Source organism: Diceros bicornis, chromosome 4 (genome assembly GCF_020826845.1).
Source record: "Diceros bicornis minor isolate mBicDic1 chromosome 4, mDicBic1.mat.cur, whole genome shotgun sequence".
Classification (NCBI taxonomy): Eukaryota; Metazoa; Chordata; class Mammalia; order Perissodactyla; family Rhinocerotidae; genus Diceros; species Diceros bicornis.
Window position 1 is genome coordinate 42,404,383 of NC_080743.1, and position 16,563 is coordinate 42,420,945.

At 44.4% G+C, this 16,563-nt stretch overlaps 1 protein-coding gene across 3 annotated transcripts in view; it reads right to left on the minus strand.

Annotated features, from left to right (window-relative positions):
* Positions 1–2,645: 2,645 nt before the first annotated feature.
* The window catches only part of SORT1 (sortilin 1), a 60,519-nt gene continuing 46,601 nt past the window's right edge, over positions 2,646–16,563 (minus strand). For all 3 annotated transcript variants that reach the window (XM_058538702.1, XM_058538703.1, XM_058538701.1), the window contains 9 exons: positions 15,447–15,549; positions 14,935–15,103; positions 13,915–14,105; positions 11,813–12,002; positions 10,116–10,232; positions 9,465–9,573; positions 7,916–8,022; positions 7,507–7,630; positions 2,646–7,291 (listed from right to left, as the gene is read on the minus strand). In XM_058538702.1, coding sequence (XP_058394685.1) covers positions 7,277–7,291; positions 7,507–7,630; positions 7,916–8,022; positions 9,465–9,573; positions 10,116–10,232; positions 11,813–12,002; positions 13,915–14,105; positions 14,935–15,103; positions 15,447–15,549 — 1,125 coding nt within the window. In that variant the 3' untranslated portion in view covers positions 2,646–7,276. The remainder of the gene's footprint in view (positions 7,292–7,506; positions 7,631–7,915; positions 8,023–9,464; positions 9,574–10,115; positions 10,233–11,812; positions 12,003–13,914; positions 14,106–14,934; positions 15,104–15,446; positions 15,550–16,563) is intronic.

A 16,563-nucleotide genomic window follows, 5' to 3' on the forward strand; every position in this document is an offset into this window, starting at 1 on the left:
GGCTGAGCACCTGCTCTCCAGCCTGGCTTCCGGGGTCCCAGCCACAGGGTTATGTAACTGGGCTGGCCTTTCCCCACCCAGCTACTCCCAGCAGAAGGGCTGAAGCAGGGGCTAGGGGAAGAGAGGGGGATCAGACAGCAGCCCAGAATAGCCCCAAGAGGAGGGCTGAGGTGGCCCTGTTATCTGGGAAGAGAGATGACACTCCTCACACAGCACTGGAGAGAGGGGAGAGCTTGAGCTTCAAACAGCCTCCCACGCCCACATACAGACCATCCAAATGGGACCTCTGGCTTCTGTCAGGAGGATTGGGTGACATCTTGGCTCCTGACTGCCAGCTGATCCGACAGGGTGTTCAGGTCCAAAGAAAGGGGCTCCAGGATTAGCTGATTCACGGGCACCCCTTTAACTGCTCTTTCTCTCTCTGCTCCCACTTTCAATGAGCTCTCAAGTCTTGTCGACCGGACCTTTATAGGGTCCGTCCCCATCCTCTCCATCTCCCCACCAGTAGCCGTGGAAGGTGGAGTCTGTACTCTGTAGCCAGACTACCCGGGCTCACTTTTCATCACCAGCTAGCTGTGTGACTTGCGACACATCCCAAGCTCTCTTAGGTCTGTTTCCTCATCTGTAAAATGGAGACGATAATAACCATAGGGTTGTTGGGAGGCTTAAAAGAGGTAATTTGCGTAAAGTGCTTAGCACAGTGTAGCTGACTAAGTGCTTGATAATTGTAAGCTATTTTTAGGTCAGGCCAACATTTGCACCTTTGAAAGCTCCCTTGCCTCTGAGATACAGTACAAATAAAGCGAGAGAAACAGCAGTAGAGGAAGGAGAGCCAGGGGCACAAAGTCAAAGGACTTGAGTGTGCCTTTTGGCTATACCACTTACTCATTAGCTAGGGGACCCTGAGCAGACCACTCCCTCTGAACCTCAGGTCCCTGGTCTAGGAAACAAGGGATGATAATACTGCGATTGTGTTGAGGATAAAATGATAAAAATACAGGAAAGTGGCCAACCCATAGAAGGTGCTAGTTAACTACTGAAGGTCCTATATGATTTCCAGACTTACCAAACCATCATTCTACACATGCTGCACATTCCATCCAAATTACCTGGTTTCCTACCCGACTCCCACTTTCTTATCTCCAGAAGCTCCATCCCCTCTGCATATATTTTTATACAGACTTCACTTTTTAGAGCAGTTTTAGGTTCACAGCAAAGTTGAGCAGAAAGTACAGAATTCCCATATATCCTCCTGCCCCACACCTTTGTTACGGAAAAAAACGAGTGTGGTTGACTGCTTATCAAGCCATGCTGTGGCAGGTGTCCCACATATAGAGGAGGATGGGCATGGATGTTAGCCCAGGGCCAATCTTCCTCAGCAAAGAGGAGGATTGGCAACAGATGTTAGCTCAGGGCTGACCTTCCTCACACACACACAAAAAAAATGAGAGTGGTTCAATGAATGGGCTCCTTACTCATTTTTCCCCTTTAGCCCTCAATTTGGCAGCAGAGTCAATAGGATCTTGGGAGCCCATGTTATTATCTTGGGGTGTGGGACAGAAGTCCGGAATTCCTCTTTGTGACTTGTATAGGGGCTGAGGGCCAGGACAACCTGTAGACACATTTCTGGCCCGGGAACCTGTTTACCAGGAGCCAGGATGGCAGAAGAGGGTGACTGTGGAGCTTGTCCTCTGGAGCTGGTTGGTAAGAGGCCACACTTGGCCGCATCAGGACTGGGGTGAAGGCCTCTCTCACCTATTTCTCTTGCCTGACGCAGCCATGGCCCTTGTAAGTATGGACGGTCCCCAAACTAGGGGACTCCAAACTCCCTTTTGTACACCCCACTTAACCCATGCTTTGCGGAGGAGATTGGCCCAGGCTTTCGGTGTTAGCCGTTGGTTGCAATGAAGGTGTGAAAGAATTACATTAAAAACGCAGACTCCCAGGGTCTGTCCATTGGAAAGTCTAATTTAATAGGTCGATAGTGGGCTCCTCAAGAGCAAGTCTTTGCTTTGTCATCTTCAGACCATGATGCCAGAGTAAATATTCAATGGAAATATCACCCCAGGCTGGCTGGCTTTGAAGCAGCCTTCAAGGCCCAGCTAAGGGCTCAAGGGGGGCAGGCAGGAACCTCTCCTAAAAGAAATATTTTAGAAGAGAGGACAGCTGTAACTCTCTGAAGGTCCTTAAATGAAATGGATCAGGAAGGACTGTAAGAGCAGCAAGAGAAATATAAGAGGGGCAGACGGAAAGATACCAAAGTTAAACTCAGTGCTGTCACTTGTCACGCGTGCTATAAGGAACATATAATTCAGGAGAGCGATTATATGTTGTATGTCCAGAAGGAACAGTGTAGCAATTGAAACACAAGGAGGTGTGTGGGGTGGGTCAGCTGGACATTCGGGGGGGGGAGAACAAGAAAGCTGGCCTTACAAATACCCACAGGAGGTAGATCTTTATGAGCATAAAGAACAAGAAAAAAGTGAGTTGTTTCCCCCATAAATTATCTAATACCTTTCATGCTACAAATGCACAGTCCAGGCTCTTTAACTGGCCTATTCTCTGGTTGCTAGAGTTTGATTTTTGAAGCTAGAAAATTGGAAAAGCTATCATGTTAAAAAACTGTAGCTAGTAATTTCAGAAGGTCAGGTAACAAAGTCCAGTCTGTTTTATTTCTAACCCAAATATTGCAAATATACAGAAAATTACCAGTACAAAGTTAAACACATCCAGATTTATTTACACAATGCTAAAGAAATTTGAGTTTTATTTCCATTTTGTGGAATTTTATTATGGGGTCTGGCTTTGTTGTGTAATGACATGGGTCACTAAATCTTGATTATCCCACCTCACATGCAATTTTCTGTCCCAAAGAACAGAAAACTTGGGTTTTTAGCGCACATGCAGTAATGATCTTAATACTGCTTTACATTTTAGTAGGAAGGCAGCTGTGCCACAGCTTGGGGAAGGGAGGCAGAGAAGGTATAGAACAGGGAGGGACCACATGCTCAGAAAGGGAACAAGAGACAAGAGAGGGTTGAACAACAGGCACATGGGGACCCTGAGCATTTCTGTGCACGAGGAAAGGAGGGTACAACCAAAACCCTCCTCCCTAGACGTCCAAACACAGGAGATGGGCAGAACCATTAGGGAACATTCTAGTCACCTAACCACAAACTGAGGGCATGCGGAGGATGAGAACTGCATTAAAGATTTGGGACAGATCAATAAATCATTAACATGTACACTATACAGTTTATACATGTATATATGTACACACATATATATATATAGAGGTACAGATTAGTTTATGTTATTCTATATAAACAAGGACGCTTAAGAATGTACTGGTGTGAAAAATGCATACAGTAGCAAGTTGTTGAAGACAAATTCAAATTAATGTTCTGATTCTTGTTATAATGCAACGTAACCAAGAAATCAACATGTTCCTGCTATTTCAATTCTCCTCCATGAGGGCAAGGCCTGGGCTCTGCTAGGGCAGGATGGTGCTTCCAGAGCTGCCTGAGCTGGGCAAATTGATGGCAGATGGAACGGAAAGTCTGGCACCTGCTGAGTGCCAGCGCTGAAAGTCTGGTCCTCCCTATCACTCCATCATGTGGCAAATCTTAAACTTTGGTTTTGTTCAAAGGACACTGAAGTCCATGTTTATTTTCTTGCTTAAGAGAAGGTAGAAGCAAAGTTGAAAAGCTGAATCTCGTCCCAGTTTAGCAGTTCCAGGTTTCCAGGCTTCACGTGGGGCAGGGGGCCTGTACTGACAACGACCAGGATGAGCTCTAGGGCACTGCATGAGGGACATGGTTCTTTAGAGCTCTCCTAAAAGAGAGGAGAGAATCTCTCTACCTGGATGATTTGCCTGGAAAATAAAGAAATGACTGAAGCCAGGCCAGCCCTGCCACCTGGGGGCGGGGGGCGGTGTAGACAGCTCTGCACTCCTCTCTGTATCCTGGCATTGTGACGAAGGCCACGGGAGAAGCAGCTACAGTTTAGAGAGCCAGCACAGGAGCCAGAGGTGGCCAGCACATTCCTCATCTGTCAGAGATGGACAGCCAGCCTGGGCATGTAGAGGCCCAAAGGCAAACCTAAGAATGAGAGAGACACACTAGAAGGCCTATTCAGGGGCAGATGGCAGATTCTAATTTCAGTTATAGCTTATCTATTGACTCTCTCGAGCCCAGACTAGAACGGCCACAACCCTCCAAATACTTTTATTCTTCTAAGTGGCATTCCCATTCAATTACCAGCCTAGGTGTGTGCATCCCTGGTCTCTGGTCTCACTGAAAACCAAAAGCCCTCTTAGGTACAGACACCTGTCCACAGAGCAGGAAGGATGGTGAGTTCCCCAACTGGATTTACGAGCTCAGACCACTCTACATGGTCTGATATGTCTAACCTATCTTACAAAGCCAAGTTCTATTGCTGAAACCCCCAGAACTAATCTCTTCTGCTACTATCAAGCCTGGAGTTTACACTATGCTATGCTATGCTTTACTTTCAAAGATAATGCTCCTAACCTAACAACAGTAGGACAAATTAGAAATCTTTTTTTTTCTTAGAAGCTATCGTGGATTTAGGCTGTTTTACTCTCTGGCTGAGGGCACTGATTTGTGAGTGAGCAGGCTGATACAAAAAGCTAACCAGCCAATAGAGGGAATGAGCTAGGCTTGTTCGCAGTGCTCAAAACAACTGAGCTGGCCAGCCGGCCAGGGGTGGGACAACAAGGGGAATGGGGAAGGGTGACTCATCCACGGAGATGCCACCTCTGTGCTCTCGAACAGTGATCCTCAACCAGGTGAGGGACAATTTCTAAACACATATTCAAAATTACCATTACTTTTGTTTTCAGCTATGAATAACAGGAGAATAAAATTTTCTGTTCACCAAGGTGGCAAGAAGGTGCTCAATTCTGCTCTGAAAGAAATACCACTGATCGCTGTCCTAAAGGACAGCCAGTCATCTGTAAGAACGAAGCCTGTTCCAGGTTTTCAGCACTTGCATGCATAAAAATGTTCACATTCTGAAGACAACCAATCAGCACTGCTCGTAACACACACACACAGGGGCACTGGCCAACTTACTCAAGCTTTGTACCTCAGCTCCAGCTCCTAAAAATGGGGATTATAACCCCTGCCTTCTTTTCTTTTAATCTCACAACAGTGTTGTGAGGTTCAAATGACATAAGGCAGGTGAAAGTGCTGTGTAAACTGCCAGCTTCTACAGAAACCCCAGTTATCATTATAAGCAAAGAGCTCTACTCTTACAGATGAGGTTAGAGGGGAGTATTCACTTTCCCACATCTGAAAACTAATCAGAGAATCACCATCTATTGGCACATCTACCCCAGAGGGGATACACTGGGAGAAGAAGGTGTGTGGTGTAAGTGGGTCTTCTCTGGGCATCAAACTCACTCTGGGACAAAGGCTGACACTTTATCATTTGTGAGCTGGTTTACCTTCACAATTATTTGTAATTTAAAAAACCATGCAAAATGAATGAGCTTTTCCTAAAAGACTAGTGCTCTCTGGCTCTAACAAATATTAATCCTCTTCACAAAAACCACCCTAACATTATTTTCTAACTGAAGCTCCCTGACTCATGTAATTTTACTGCAGTTTCAAAGTCTCTAAAATTCTCCATCCACTCCCTCCCCCATTCTCCCTGCTGCTGTGAATCCATTCTGGGGAGAAGGGAACTTAGCCATCTGCTCATGCATTCTGACAAAAGTTAATTTGGCACATTTACTTTTTACTGACTTTCTAGCCATAAAATGAACTAGCAGGAAAATGGCAGATACCAAAGAATGTCCCAATCCCAACTATTGGGAGAAACTGCAACCAGCATAGCAGGTATGCTAAGACCGCAAACGTACTACACTATATGCCCGTCTAACAAATACTCAAGCTGTATTAAAACTAATTATTGCAGCTTTCCATTACTATACGGCCACCCAAAAATCCACCTCACTGCGTTCTATACTTCAATTTGAAAAAAAAAGTCAAAGGGAAAACTTCCTTAAATTTAAAATATGAACTTAATGTATCAAACGTAAACAAATCATCTACACTGGAACTGTGTTTTCAGTTGGTTCAGCCAAAAGTTTCATGCCAACAAATTACTCAGTAAAGCTGGGAAAAAGTGGTGAGGAGGAGAGCCTGGTAATAAAATCCTGATTTTTTTTTAGCAAAGCCTATAAATCTGAAAACATGTCTAGTCCTGACTCCATGTATAACAGCAACCTAAGAGGAAGCAAACAAGCAACCATCCTAATGTTTCACCAATGAGCCAACCCAACGGGTAGAAAGAGACATGGAAGACTGGGATGTTCAGTCCTCAGGGGCTGCATTGTGCTCGCCACCATCAGCTACAGCGAAGAGGTCACTTGGCCTGGGCAGACATCCGGGGCAGACCCGAACCCTGTCCTTGAGCATGTCCACTGGCACACACACAGAGCATGGCTTGAAAGATCTCAGAAGAGGCAAGAATTTCTCCTCTAACAGGTGCTAAATCTAGTCAATTCTCTGCTGCTCCCTTCTTCCTGCCCCAAGTTAAAAATATTGCCTTTTAAGTTTTCCTGATTTAGCGTCTTGGAAGCACATGGTTAAGTTAGTAGCCAAAGGGCAATTAACAAAGGTATTGCCTAATTAAACAGGGGAAAAGAAAAATCACTGTGGTCTATGGTCCCTAGAAAAAAAAAAAAAGCGAGGATCTGTGTGTGAGGAGCTGGTGTGCAATGTTCTTGGAGCAGGGCTGTCCCCAGACGGAGAAAGGCTGCCCAGGCTGTGCCAGTCATCGCAGCCTCTGTGTTCTTCTCTGCAGCTGCTTCGTGTTGCCAGCAGAGCCCAGGGACAGCACCAAGCAAGTTGTGAGAGTTGATGCTGGAGTTGGCAGGTGCCCTGGGGCAGGCGCCACGCAGAACATGCAAGAGTGGGGTTAGTGAACTGTTCCCTTCAAATTCCATTTCCTTTCCCTTAAAAACCAAAACCAAAAGAACCCATACTTTGCAAAAGACAGCACTTGAAATAAAAAGTTAAAGCATTTAAATTTTTCCCCCTCTTCTCAGAGCCAATTGTAAGAGTGTTTAGGGCTCCCCAACCCCCTGCATTTCTTTAGTGTAGGTCCTTTTGGCTTTGATGGAAGCAGCAGAAACAGAGCTGGGTCCCTCGCAATGGGAAATTTATTTCCCCAAGTCGGAGCCACAGGGACTGTAAGAGGTACTGTGGTTCCGTCATCCATGCTCGGTCCCAGCTCCTTGGAGGAGCTATTCCAGGAGGTCCTGAAAAGAAGACATAGCCTGTATTATTTACAGACTAAACAATTCCTATTTTGAAAGCAATTACCTAGTTTCTAGGCTAGCCAAGTCTTACAGTCATTAAGTTGCTGCTTCTAGTTTATACCCTCCTTTGCCTCAATCATATCTTGATCATGAACAGGAAAAGAATCATTCTTTTTTGTACTTCTGGACCACCCCTCAAGAAGAAATAGTCTCACCTCATCTGAGTCATCATGATAACCTCTTTTATTCGTGTGCGAGGCTGTGTCCAAAGCATCCACACCATCCACACCGTTGGCCTCTGCATGCTGCTGTAGCACAGAGTATCGATGCACCAGGAACCTGTGGATGGAAAGTTCTGTTAATCCTTGCATGGTGAGCAGGGGTGCATTTCTCATAGGACTGTGGATTTTCTGAGCTTTATACGCTCACAGAATGAGTCACACACACAGGAGGCACAGTGCATGGTTGGCATATGGAAAACATAAGATCTGAGAAGACTGGGCCTGATGTTTCAGGAACATCGCTTCAACGAGCTAGTTTTTGCCAAGGGCAGACTCAACCATATGCCCTTGGCTGAGTTTCTGGGTTAAATTCAGTACCTTTGATTAACTTCCTGGTCCTTACCTTCCCCCACAGACGTACTTCTTCACAATGAGCACTCCTGCTACGACTGTGACCAGCATCAGTCCCACAGTGGCCAGGATAATTGGAACAGAATTTGACTTGGAATTCTTGATAAATTAAAACACAAACAAAAAATTTCAGGTATGCATATTCTAGGACTGAATTCAAAGAGGCTGCTCATTCCCCTCCTTTCTCTGTGAATGATCTGTAGTCTCCAGGCAGTTAATGATGATACTTTTCCAATCCCCTAAGATGAACCATCTCAATGTGACCAGGAGAATATCACAGCTGGCAGAGGGTAACCAGAACTTCCACTGCCTTGAAGCTGTCAGAACGGTGGAATCTCAGGGGCTTCGATGTCCAAGGTACACTGGAAACCTTGGCAACTACCTAGATCAAAAGTCACTATGACTGTGCCCCACTACCACTGTTTACAAGTCTTGGAGCTTTTAAGGGTGGAGCAGGAAAGGGAGACTATGATAATAGTGGGCTGAACAAATGTAGAACAGAGCCATTACCTGGGAAGAAGCTGTGCCAATGCTGCATCAGGCAGGCCATCATATGACACCAAGATTTATCCTTTTAACTTAATTTTTGGTATGTTTTTACAAACAAGCCTTTTCATATCATTGTCTGAGTGTGACCTACCTGCTTCGGGGTGGGAGATGGGGGGGGCGTGTTTTCAATGGATCCAAGAGGAGGTGGAGCTGGATTCTGGGACAAGTTGTGTCCCTGTGGGCGGGAGTCCTGTGCAACCATACACACAAACACTCTGAGGACAGCACCAGGAGCGCAGGGCGGGGGTGCAGAGAAGGAGGGACTGCCCCACTGACAAGTACACACACCCACACATTCTTCTCCTACTGCCTTCTTAATCCTACCCCTTTTCACGCCCTCACCCCTTAGAAGGCTAGAGAGGAGAGGACTACAGACTGCCCACCTCTCATTCTGCAGATTAGGAAACTGGGGGCCACAGTTTACCGCCCCAAGTCACACTGTTGGTCCAGGGCTTTTTAATGAAGAGGTTTCTTCGTCACCATATCCCCAAATCCCAGCCAGATAGTTGAGTACCACAGATCTGTAATCAGCTTCATAACTTGCTTCTAAATCAAAACCAGCCCATTATTATCATAGCTCAGTTTTTCATTCTGAACACACTAGGCATGACTCAGCACAGAGATGCATCCTACCTACAGCCCAGTGCTCTTCTCTTCACATGTGCAAAACTCTAGCCCTTTACAGCCAAACTTCTTGAGTTTTTTCCTTAAATGACTCTGAGCCTCAGAAACTTCCTCAACTCTATGCTTCTAAAACTTGGAACAACTTTACGGAATACCCTTTTTTTCCCCAACAAAAGTTTTCAGTAGATGAGCTTATCATCCGGTTATGTGACCCATCCTTCATGAAGGTTCCTGTGCAAAGGGAAGGTGACAGAAGTAGTTTGGCCACTTTGTAATTCAGTAATAAAATTGTCGATGCTGTAACTCTGACTATTCCTGGCAGAACACAAAACCCCACTTGTACCTAAACCAGATCCACTTTAACATACCTGCTTTTCTGGACTCAAAAAGTTGCTTGTGCATTTCTTTTTCAAGTCTTTTACTTCTCGAACTGGACTCACTCCACCTTGGCATTTGTCTCCCGGAATTTTCCGGTACCTGAAAGGCAGAGAAAATTTATTAACAGAATACAAGGATGTATTCCTGGATTCTTGTTTATTTCCTGAAAACAAGATTTGAAAAGCCACAGAAAGCTTCTTGTCCTTATACCATCTTTCAGGCCTGGGGGGAGATCCATAGGGATGTTTTGGGGATATTTTGTGTAGTTTCAGGCCTTGAACTAATGAAACATCTCTGGCCTTGCTGCATGGACATGCCTGCCTTTCTGCCTTAAGAGACTGTGACAAAGAACTGTGACCCGGGGAAAGCACGTTAACATGTGGTACAAAAATGGGATGGCAGCTACTTCAATTTAAATTAATTAAAATTAATTCAGTTTCTTAGTCGCACTGGTGTCAACAGCCACAGAGGGCCAGTGGCTACCCTAATGGACACAGCAGATCATAGAACATTTTTATCACAGAAAGTTCTATTGGACAGGGTTTTTCTAGAGTGCTCTAAAATATTGCTCAGATCTCTGTGGGGAGAGAAGCGGCTTTTCACAACTCGTTCATCAGGGTCAGGGAGAAAAACCATCTCACCCGTTGGTTGTCAGGTGCTCTTTTCTTCCATACAGACAAAACTCCAGGTCGTGGCCCTTCAGTTCTGGCTGTTCTACACAGTTGGAGTCATTTTCTGGACGGAAGTAGCCAAAATCACTGCAAGAGTCAGCAAATAAAGTACCTTTCAAAGTTGCTGAAAGACAGTAAGTGACTAGCAATGGAGATTTTACGTGGGGCAGTGGGTGGTTACTAGTCCAGTCTGGGGTTGCCAGAAAGCAGCTCTGGAAGGCCCATGACATCTATAAAGAAGGTCCATTTAGGAAAACAGACACGGAAAGGGCTTAACTAGGGGAAAAACAGCTTATGGATTGGGCCTGCTGGACTTAGCAGCTAGGGGCCCCAAGGCTAGGAGCCCTCCACACATAGCACAGGCTCAGGGAAGGGAATGGCTGCAGTCTGCCAAGGGGTGAGGACTCTTGCAACTAAGACACAGAGAAATAGTGGAATCAGCAACAGATCTAAACTCAGGGACACAGTTATTCTTTATTTACCTCCAAATAACTCATTATTATGTTATTTGGAGGTGTACCGTGGAGTATATGTCAAATCTTTCCCGCCCTCCCCATTTCTGTCCCTCTTAGCTTCTTAAGATGGTCCCTCCCTCCATTCTATCCCGTCTCTCCACAGTGCCACCCATCTGCTCTCCTTTCTCTGTTTTCCCCAAAGAAATAACATGCTGCCTCCTCTCCAAGGCTGACTCCAGGGTCATCCTTGGCCCCATTCTTCCTACTGCCCTGGGACCTTGCTTCACTGACAGTATGGGAGGGACCATCAGTCCCACCCACCTGGTGGCTTCTCCTTAGCCTGCACCTGTCCTCTTCCTCCATCCTCCTCTTCCTTACTGGCCAAATTTCTTAAAATAAAATTTTTTACTTGTTCTATTTTACTCATTTACTTTTTATTCTATGCATTTTGGCTTCACCTCCCTATGCAACCTTGACAGTGAATGTCTGAGGCCCCCCAGGGCTCACTGGTCACCCAACCCAGGGGAGCCCTCTCTGGTCTCATTCACCTTGACCCTTGACACACCACTGTGCTCCTACCTACCTCGGCCCTGCAAGGCTGCACTCATCTGTTTCTCTGATCACTGCTTACTCTTCTCTCTTCCTAACCCATAAATGCAGACGTTTTCCAAGGTTCTAGAATTCATTCTTACTTTGTACCTGCTCTCTCTTTGTGAGCTTAACTATTTGTGCTTGCAACTTAAACTTGCAGGCTTTACCTCTCTTGAGCTTTAATCCTACATTTCCAAGTACCTGCCAAATATCAGCACCTAAGTTTGCTGACAGAACCTCAAATAAACAAAACATTCAAAACACATCATTTCTCCTTCGTGCCAGCCTCTCCTAGCATTTCCTTATGTTTGCCCATGACACTACTTTCCTTCCCATCATCTAAGTTGAAAATTTAGCCTGAGCTCCTCCATCGGGACCCTATGCACTTCTTTATCGTGACTACTGTGACTTCCCTCTTGTCCTATCTTCCAGCACACCCTTCCCGATCATGCTGTTGGGTATCTATGTTCACACCAGTCCACTGGCTTTAATGACTGCTTCTTCCCAGATATGTACAGTCAAATCCTACTGCTCGTCAGGCCTCAGCTCAAGTGCCACCTCCTCAACAAAACCTCCTCCAGCAGGGCAAGGGGCTGACAGGGATCTGAGAGATGCTGATACCAGAGGAAGTCCTCCAGGGAGCAGGCACAGACGGAGGGCTGCTTGGTCACAACATAGTCTCGACCATTCTGACAGATGGATGACTTGCGGAGCCGTAGGTACTGTTCTTTATAGCCTAAAATGCAGCCATCTCCATAGTCTCCAGGGTCTGTGGAGTGAGCCAGCCATATGGTATAGTCCTTTTCTTCACCTAAAGGAAAGACAGGCTGTTCAGCAAACTGCAGGGCACAGAACCACACACATGAGGCAGCTGCCAGGCTATAGGAGGAACAAGGAGAGGGAAAGTGGGGATGTCTGACTCAACCTTTTGCTTCATTTTGGAACTACAAACAAAAGCTACATTAGTTGGAGCCTACTATCAATTGGCATTTCCTCATGCCAAATGAGGATTCTTTGCATCTCATCACCCATCTGAGTACTAGGAAAAGCCTTATTTGTTTCAAAGTGGGAAGTTGGATAGAGGACTTCTAGGGGTCCTTTCAAACCGAGAGGCTGCTGTCTGTGTGTCTTGTACACCTGTGCCTTCAGCAGGAGCTGTCTGAGGTAAGCAACCAGATGTTTTCCTTTAGGACAGATACCAACTAGCCAAAAGCAGGGGTTCAATTTTACTGTAAGTTATTTTGCTTCCAACAGAAGGGAAAACATTCTCTTTCTAGACTTTTCATTCGAGCCAACTGGCTCTCAAATGAAGACTGCTGACTACAGACAACCTAGCTTAGTATATTCTGTCACCCACTCCTGGAAAAATGGCTCAAAGGCTACGGCCTAAAGACTGTGGATTAGGGTTCTATCCTTTGGGATATGGGGACCAGCACAGAGCCTGTTAAACAGCAGGTGCTTAACAAATCTTTTAACGACGTCCAACTTTATGAATAATTGTAGAGCTGACTGCTGAGGGGAAAACTCATAAGCCAGCTCCTTTACAGCCTATTTAATGAATTTAGATAATGAATATTAAATCATATTGAAACATCCTGTAAAAACATAAGGTCCAAATGGAGTGCTTTTACTTTCTCCAGGAGTCACTGAATTAACATTCTGAGGAAATGGATCCATAACAAAGTATAATAATAGTCAGGATCAAAATTCAACCAAACCGTCTTAAAACCTTAGGTCTTTTGTCATATCATGCCAACAAGTAACTACAGGTCACACGGTGGTCATTTTTTCTCCAGTTTTTTCTTTTACCCTCAGTACAAATGTCAACATCTTTGGTACTGGGGCCTGGGTTTGCTTGTGACTCCTTAGGAACACCTTGCAACGAACACTTTAATTCCTTTTCTGAAACCATTTTCTGGGCCTTTAACATGCCTTCTAATTCGAAGTCACAGAACTCTGAAATGGTCAGTGTGGGCTTCACGCCTGCCCAGCAGCCATTCTAGAGCCTCACCTGTGACAGACATTCAAGTCAAAACTCCTCGCATGAAAACTTCCTCACTTCAACATTTTGATAAGTGACACAATCGATTAGATGCTCTTTGCAACACACTTTCCTCTTTACAGTTCTGCTGTAATCAGGGGTGCAAAACCCTGAAATGTTACGAAATAATTTTAGACAAACACAAGCATGCCTTATCCTCACAATCAGAAAAGGTACATAGCACATTACACAGCCCTAACAGTGCAAAGCTATATTGTCCTATACGATAGCCTTTACCACCTGTGGCTGGTCTGAACTGAGATTTACTGGCAGGGTAGGTGTAAAATATACACCAGGATTTTGAAGACTTAGAACAAAAAGAATGTAAAATATTTCATTAATAATTTTTAATATTGCTTACATGTTGAAATGATAATTTTTGGATATATGGAGATAATTATATTATTAAAATTAATTTCACCTCTTTTACTTTTAAAATGTAGCTGATAGAATAATTTAAATGACTTAAGTGGTCCTCATTTTATTTCTTTTGGACAGTGCAAGTCCAAAGAGGGAAGCTGCTTTTTCAATACCATCCCATTGCCTGATTACCCACAGGGAACATCCTTCAACCCTCCTTTATATGCATTTTCTTATCAGCTAAAAGAAATTAAACTGAATTGGTTATTTAGGAAAATGGGCTTACAAGTTTCTGGTAGAAAAGGTCAAAGGAGACACTCACAGTTCCTTTCAAGGACATCTTTAAAATCGATGGTGTAGGAGACCCACTGGCGAGTTAGGAAAGATTCTGTGAAACCCCAAATGCTGATATTCATGGACCTAGCGCCAGGTTCTGAGGCGAGGCCGGTAAAGTAGATGGGCTCCCTGGTGAACGTGTAGGTTTGCCAGCACTGACCTTCGTCTGTGGAGAACCTGAAACCACAATCAGACAAAGATCATGACAGAGGATCAACATTTATGGGAATGTCAGGAAACCACTCTGGCTGTTTGATCCCAAACCAGAGAAAAACTCTCATATTTAGGTGATGGCTTACTAACATTAATTTTTAATGTTAACAGAGTAGGGAAAGGGGATTCATTCAGAGAGTATGGAAGAATATGCCTTCATAAAAATTCTCTCAAAGGAAAGAGAGGATAGTGACCTACTCACTAAATAAAAAAACAGAAATTATTTTATAAGACCTTGTATTTAAGGAGTCATTTCCCATCCAGAGTGCTTACATGCTTCCATAATACGCTTGTGGAAAGAAAGAATATTTTTAAAAAGTGACAAGAAGTGTTAGCTAGAGGAAGTCAGAGGAAAAAGCAAAGCCATTTAATCTGAGTTGCTGTAAATGCAATACCTTCAGGAACTTTCCCTAAAGTTCTGTAGAATGCACAAATATGAATCAGGGGCCAGCCCAGTGGCATAGCGGTTAAGTGCGTGCACTCTGCTGCGGCGGCCCGGAGTTCGGATCCCCGGCACGCACCGCACCGACACACTGCTTGTCAAGCCATGCTGTGGCGGCGTCCCATATAAAGTGGAGGAAGATGGGCACGGATGTTAGCCCAGGGCCAGTCTTCCTCAGCAAAAAGAGGAGGATTGGCAGATGTTAGCTCAGGGCTGATCTTCCTCACAAAAAAAAAAAAAAAAAAAGAGAGACAAATATGAATCAAGGTCCGTAACTACCCCCCAACACACTGAAGAACAATCTGTTGCCCTCTCTGCAGGTAGTGTGGGTGGAGCTGAGCTCATGCATACTTAATCACATTGATAGGATGGCTGCTGTGCTCAATGGCCACGATGATGCCTCCGGAATCCAGGATGGTGTAATAGTGGGGTCCTTCCAGCATCCTCGCCCACGAGTAACCCCCATCATCTGAGATGTACACATCCGGGATCATCACTGAGATGGCATCCCCTACACTCCCTGCAATACAATCCACCATCTCATCAGCACAAATCAGCACAAATGAAACAGACAGGATTTACTGCCAAGAGAATGATTTTGAATGAACTTATTCTGATTATTTCTCTTATCACGCCTCTTATAAAAGAAAAAAAAGGCCACTGAAAATTTGGGAAAGGGAAAAGCCATGTTGCTCTCTCTGATGGAAGTCTATGAAAAACCCAAAGTACCACTATCATGTAAGAAATTCTACAAAGGATGGTAAAAGCCACATATGGTGGTTTTCTTACAGGGTTCAAGGCAGTGACTGAGTTTTAGTGTGCTAAGCTACTTCTTCCCGTGGAGGTGAGGGAGGGCTGCTTACCATGGGCAATGACTATGCCGACGGCATTAGGCTCAGAGAGTGGGGCCATTGGAACGTTTAGTTTCTGGGAAATGCTGTAGGAAGCGTGAATATGAAGGCTGCACTGTGAAAAGAAACCAAAGCTTAGATTAAAACCAAAGGTGCAATTTTTCACTCATCTCACAGAGCCTTCTAATAAAGCTCTGAACTTAACCCAGACCTCAGTGGGATACTCTTTTTTTTTTTTTTAATTGTGGAAAATACACACATCATAAAATTTACCATCTTTAACCATTTTTAAGTGTACAGTTCAGTAGTGTTAATTATATTCACACTGTTGTGCAACCATCACCACTGTCCATCTCTGGAACTTCTTCATCCTGCAAAACTGAAACTCTGTACCCATTAAACAATAACTCCCCATTCCCCTCTCCCCCGGAGACCCTGGCAACCACCATTCTACTTTCTGTCTCTATGAATTTGACCACTCTAGGTACTTCATATAAGTGGAACCATACAGCATTTGTCATTTTGTGTCTTGCTTATTTCATTTAGCATAATGTCCTTAAGATTCATCCATGTTGTAGCACATCAGAATTTTCTGCCTTTTGAAGTCTGAATATTATTCCATTGTATGTATGTACCATATTTTGTTTATCTATTCATGTGTCAACAGACACTTGGATTGCTTCCACCTTTTGGCTATTGTGAATAATGCTGCTATGAAAGTGGTGTGCAAATATCTCTTTGAGATCCTCCTTTCAATTCTTTTGGATATATACCCAGAAGTGGAATCGCTGGATCACATGGTAGTTCTATGTTTAAACTTCTTGAGGAACCACCATACTGTTTTCCACAGTGGCTGCACCATCAGTGCACCAGGGTTCCAATCTCTCCACAGCCTCACCAACACTTTCTATTTTGTTTTTTTTTTATAGTAAACATCCTAATGGGTGTGAGGTGATCTCTCGCTGTGGTTTTGATTTGCATTTCCCTAATTAGTGATGTCAAGCATCGTTTCATGTGCTTACCAGCCATTTGTATATTTTCTTTAAAGAAATGTCTATTCAAGTCCTTTGCCCATTTTTAATTTGGGTTATTTGTCTTTTTGTTGTTGAGTTATAGGCTCAGTGGGATA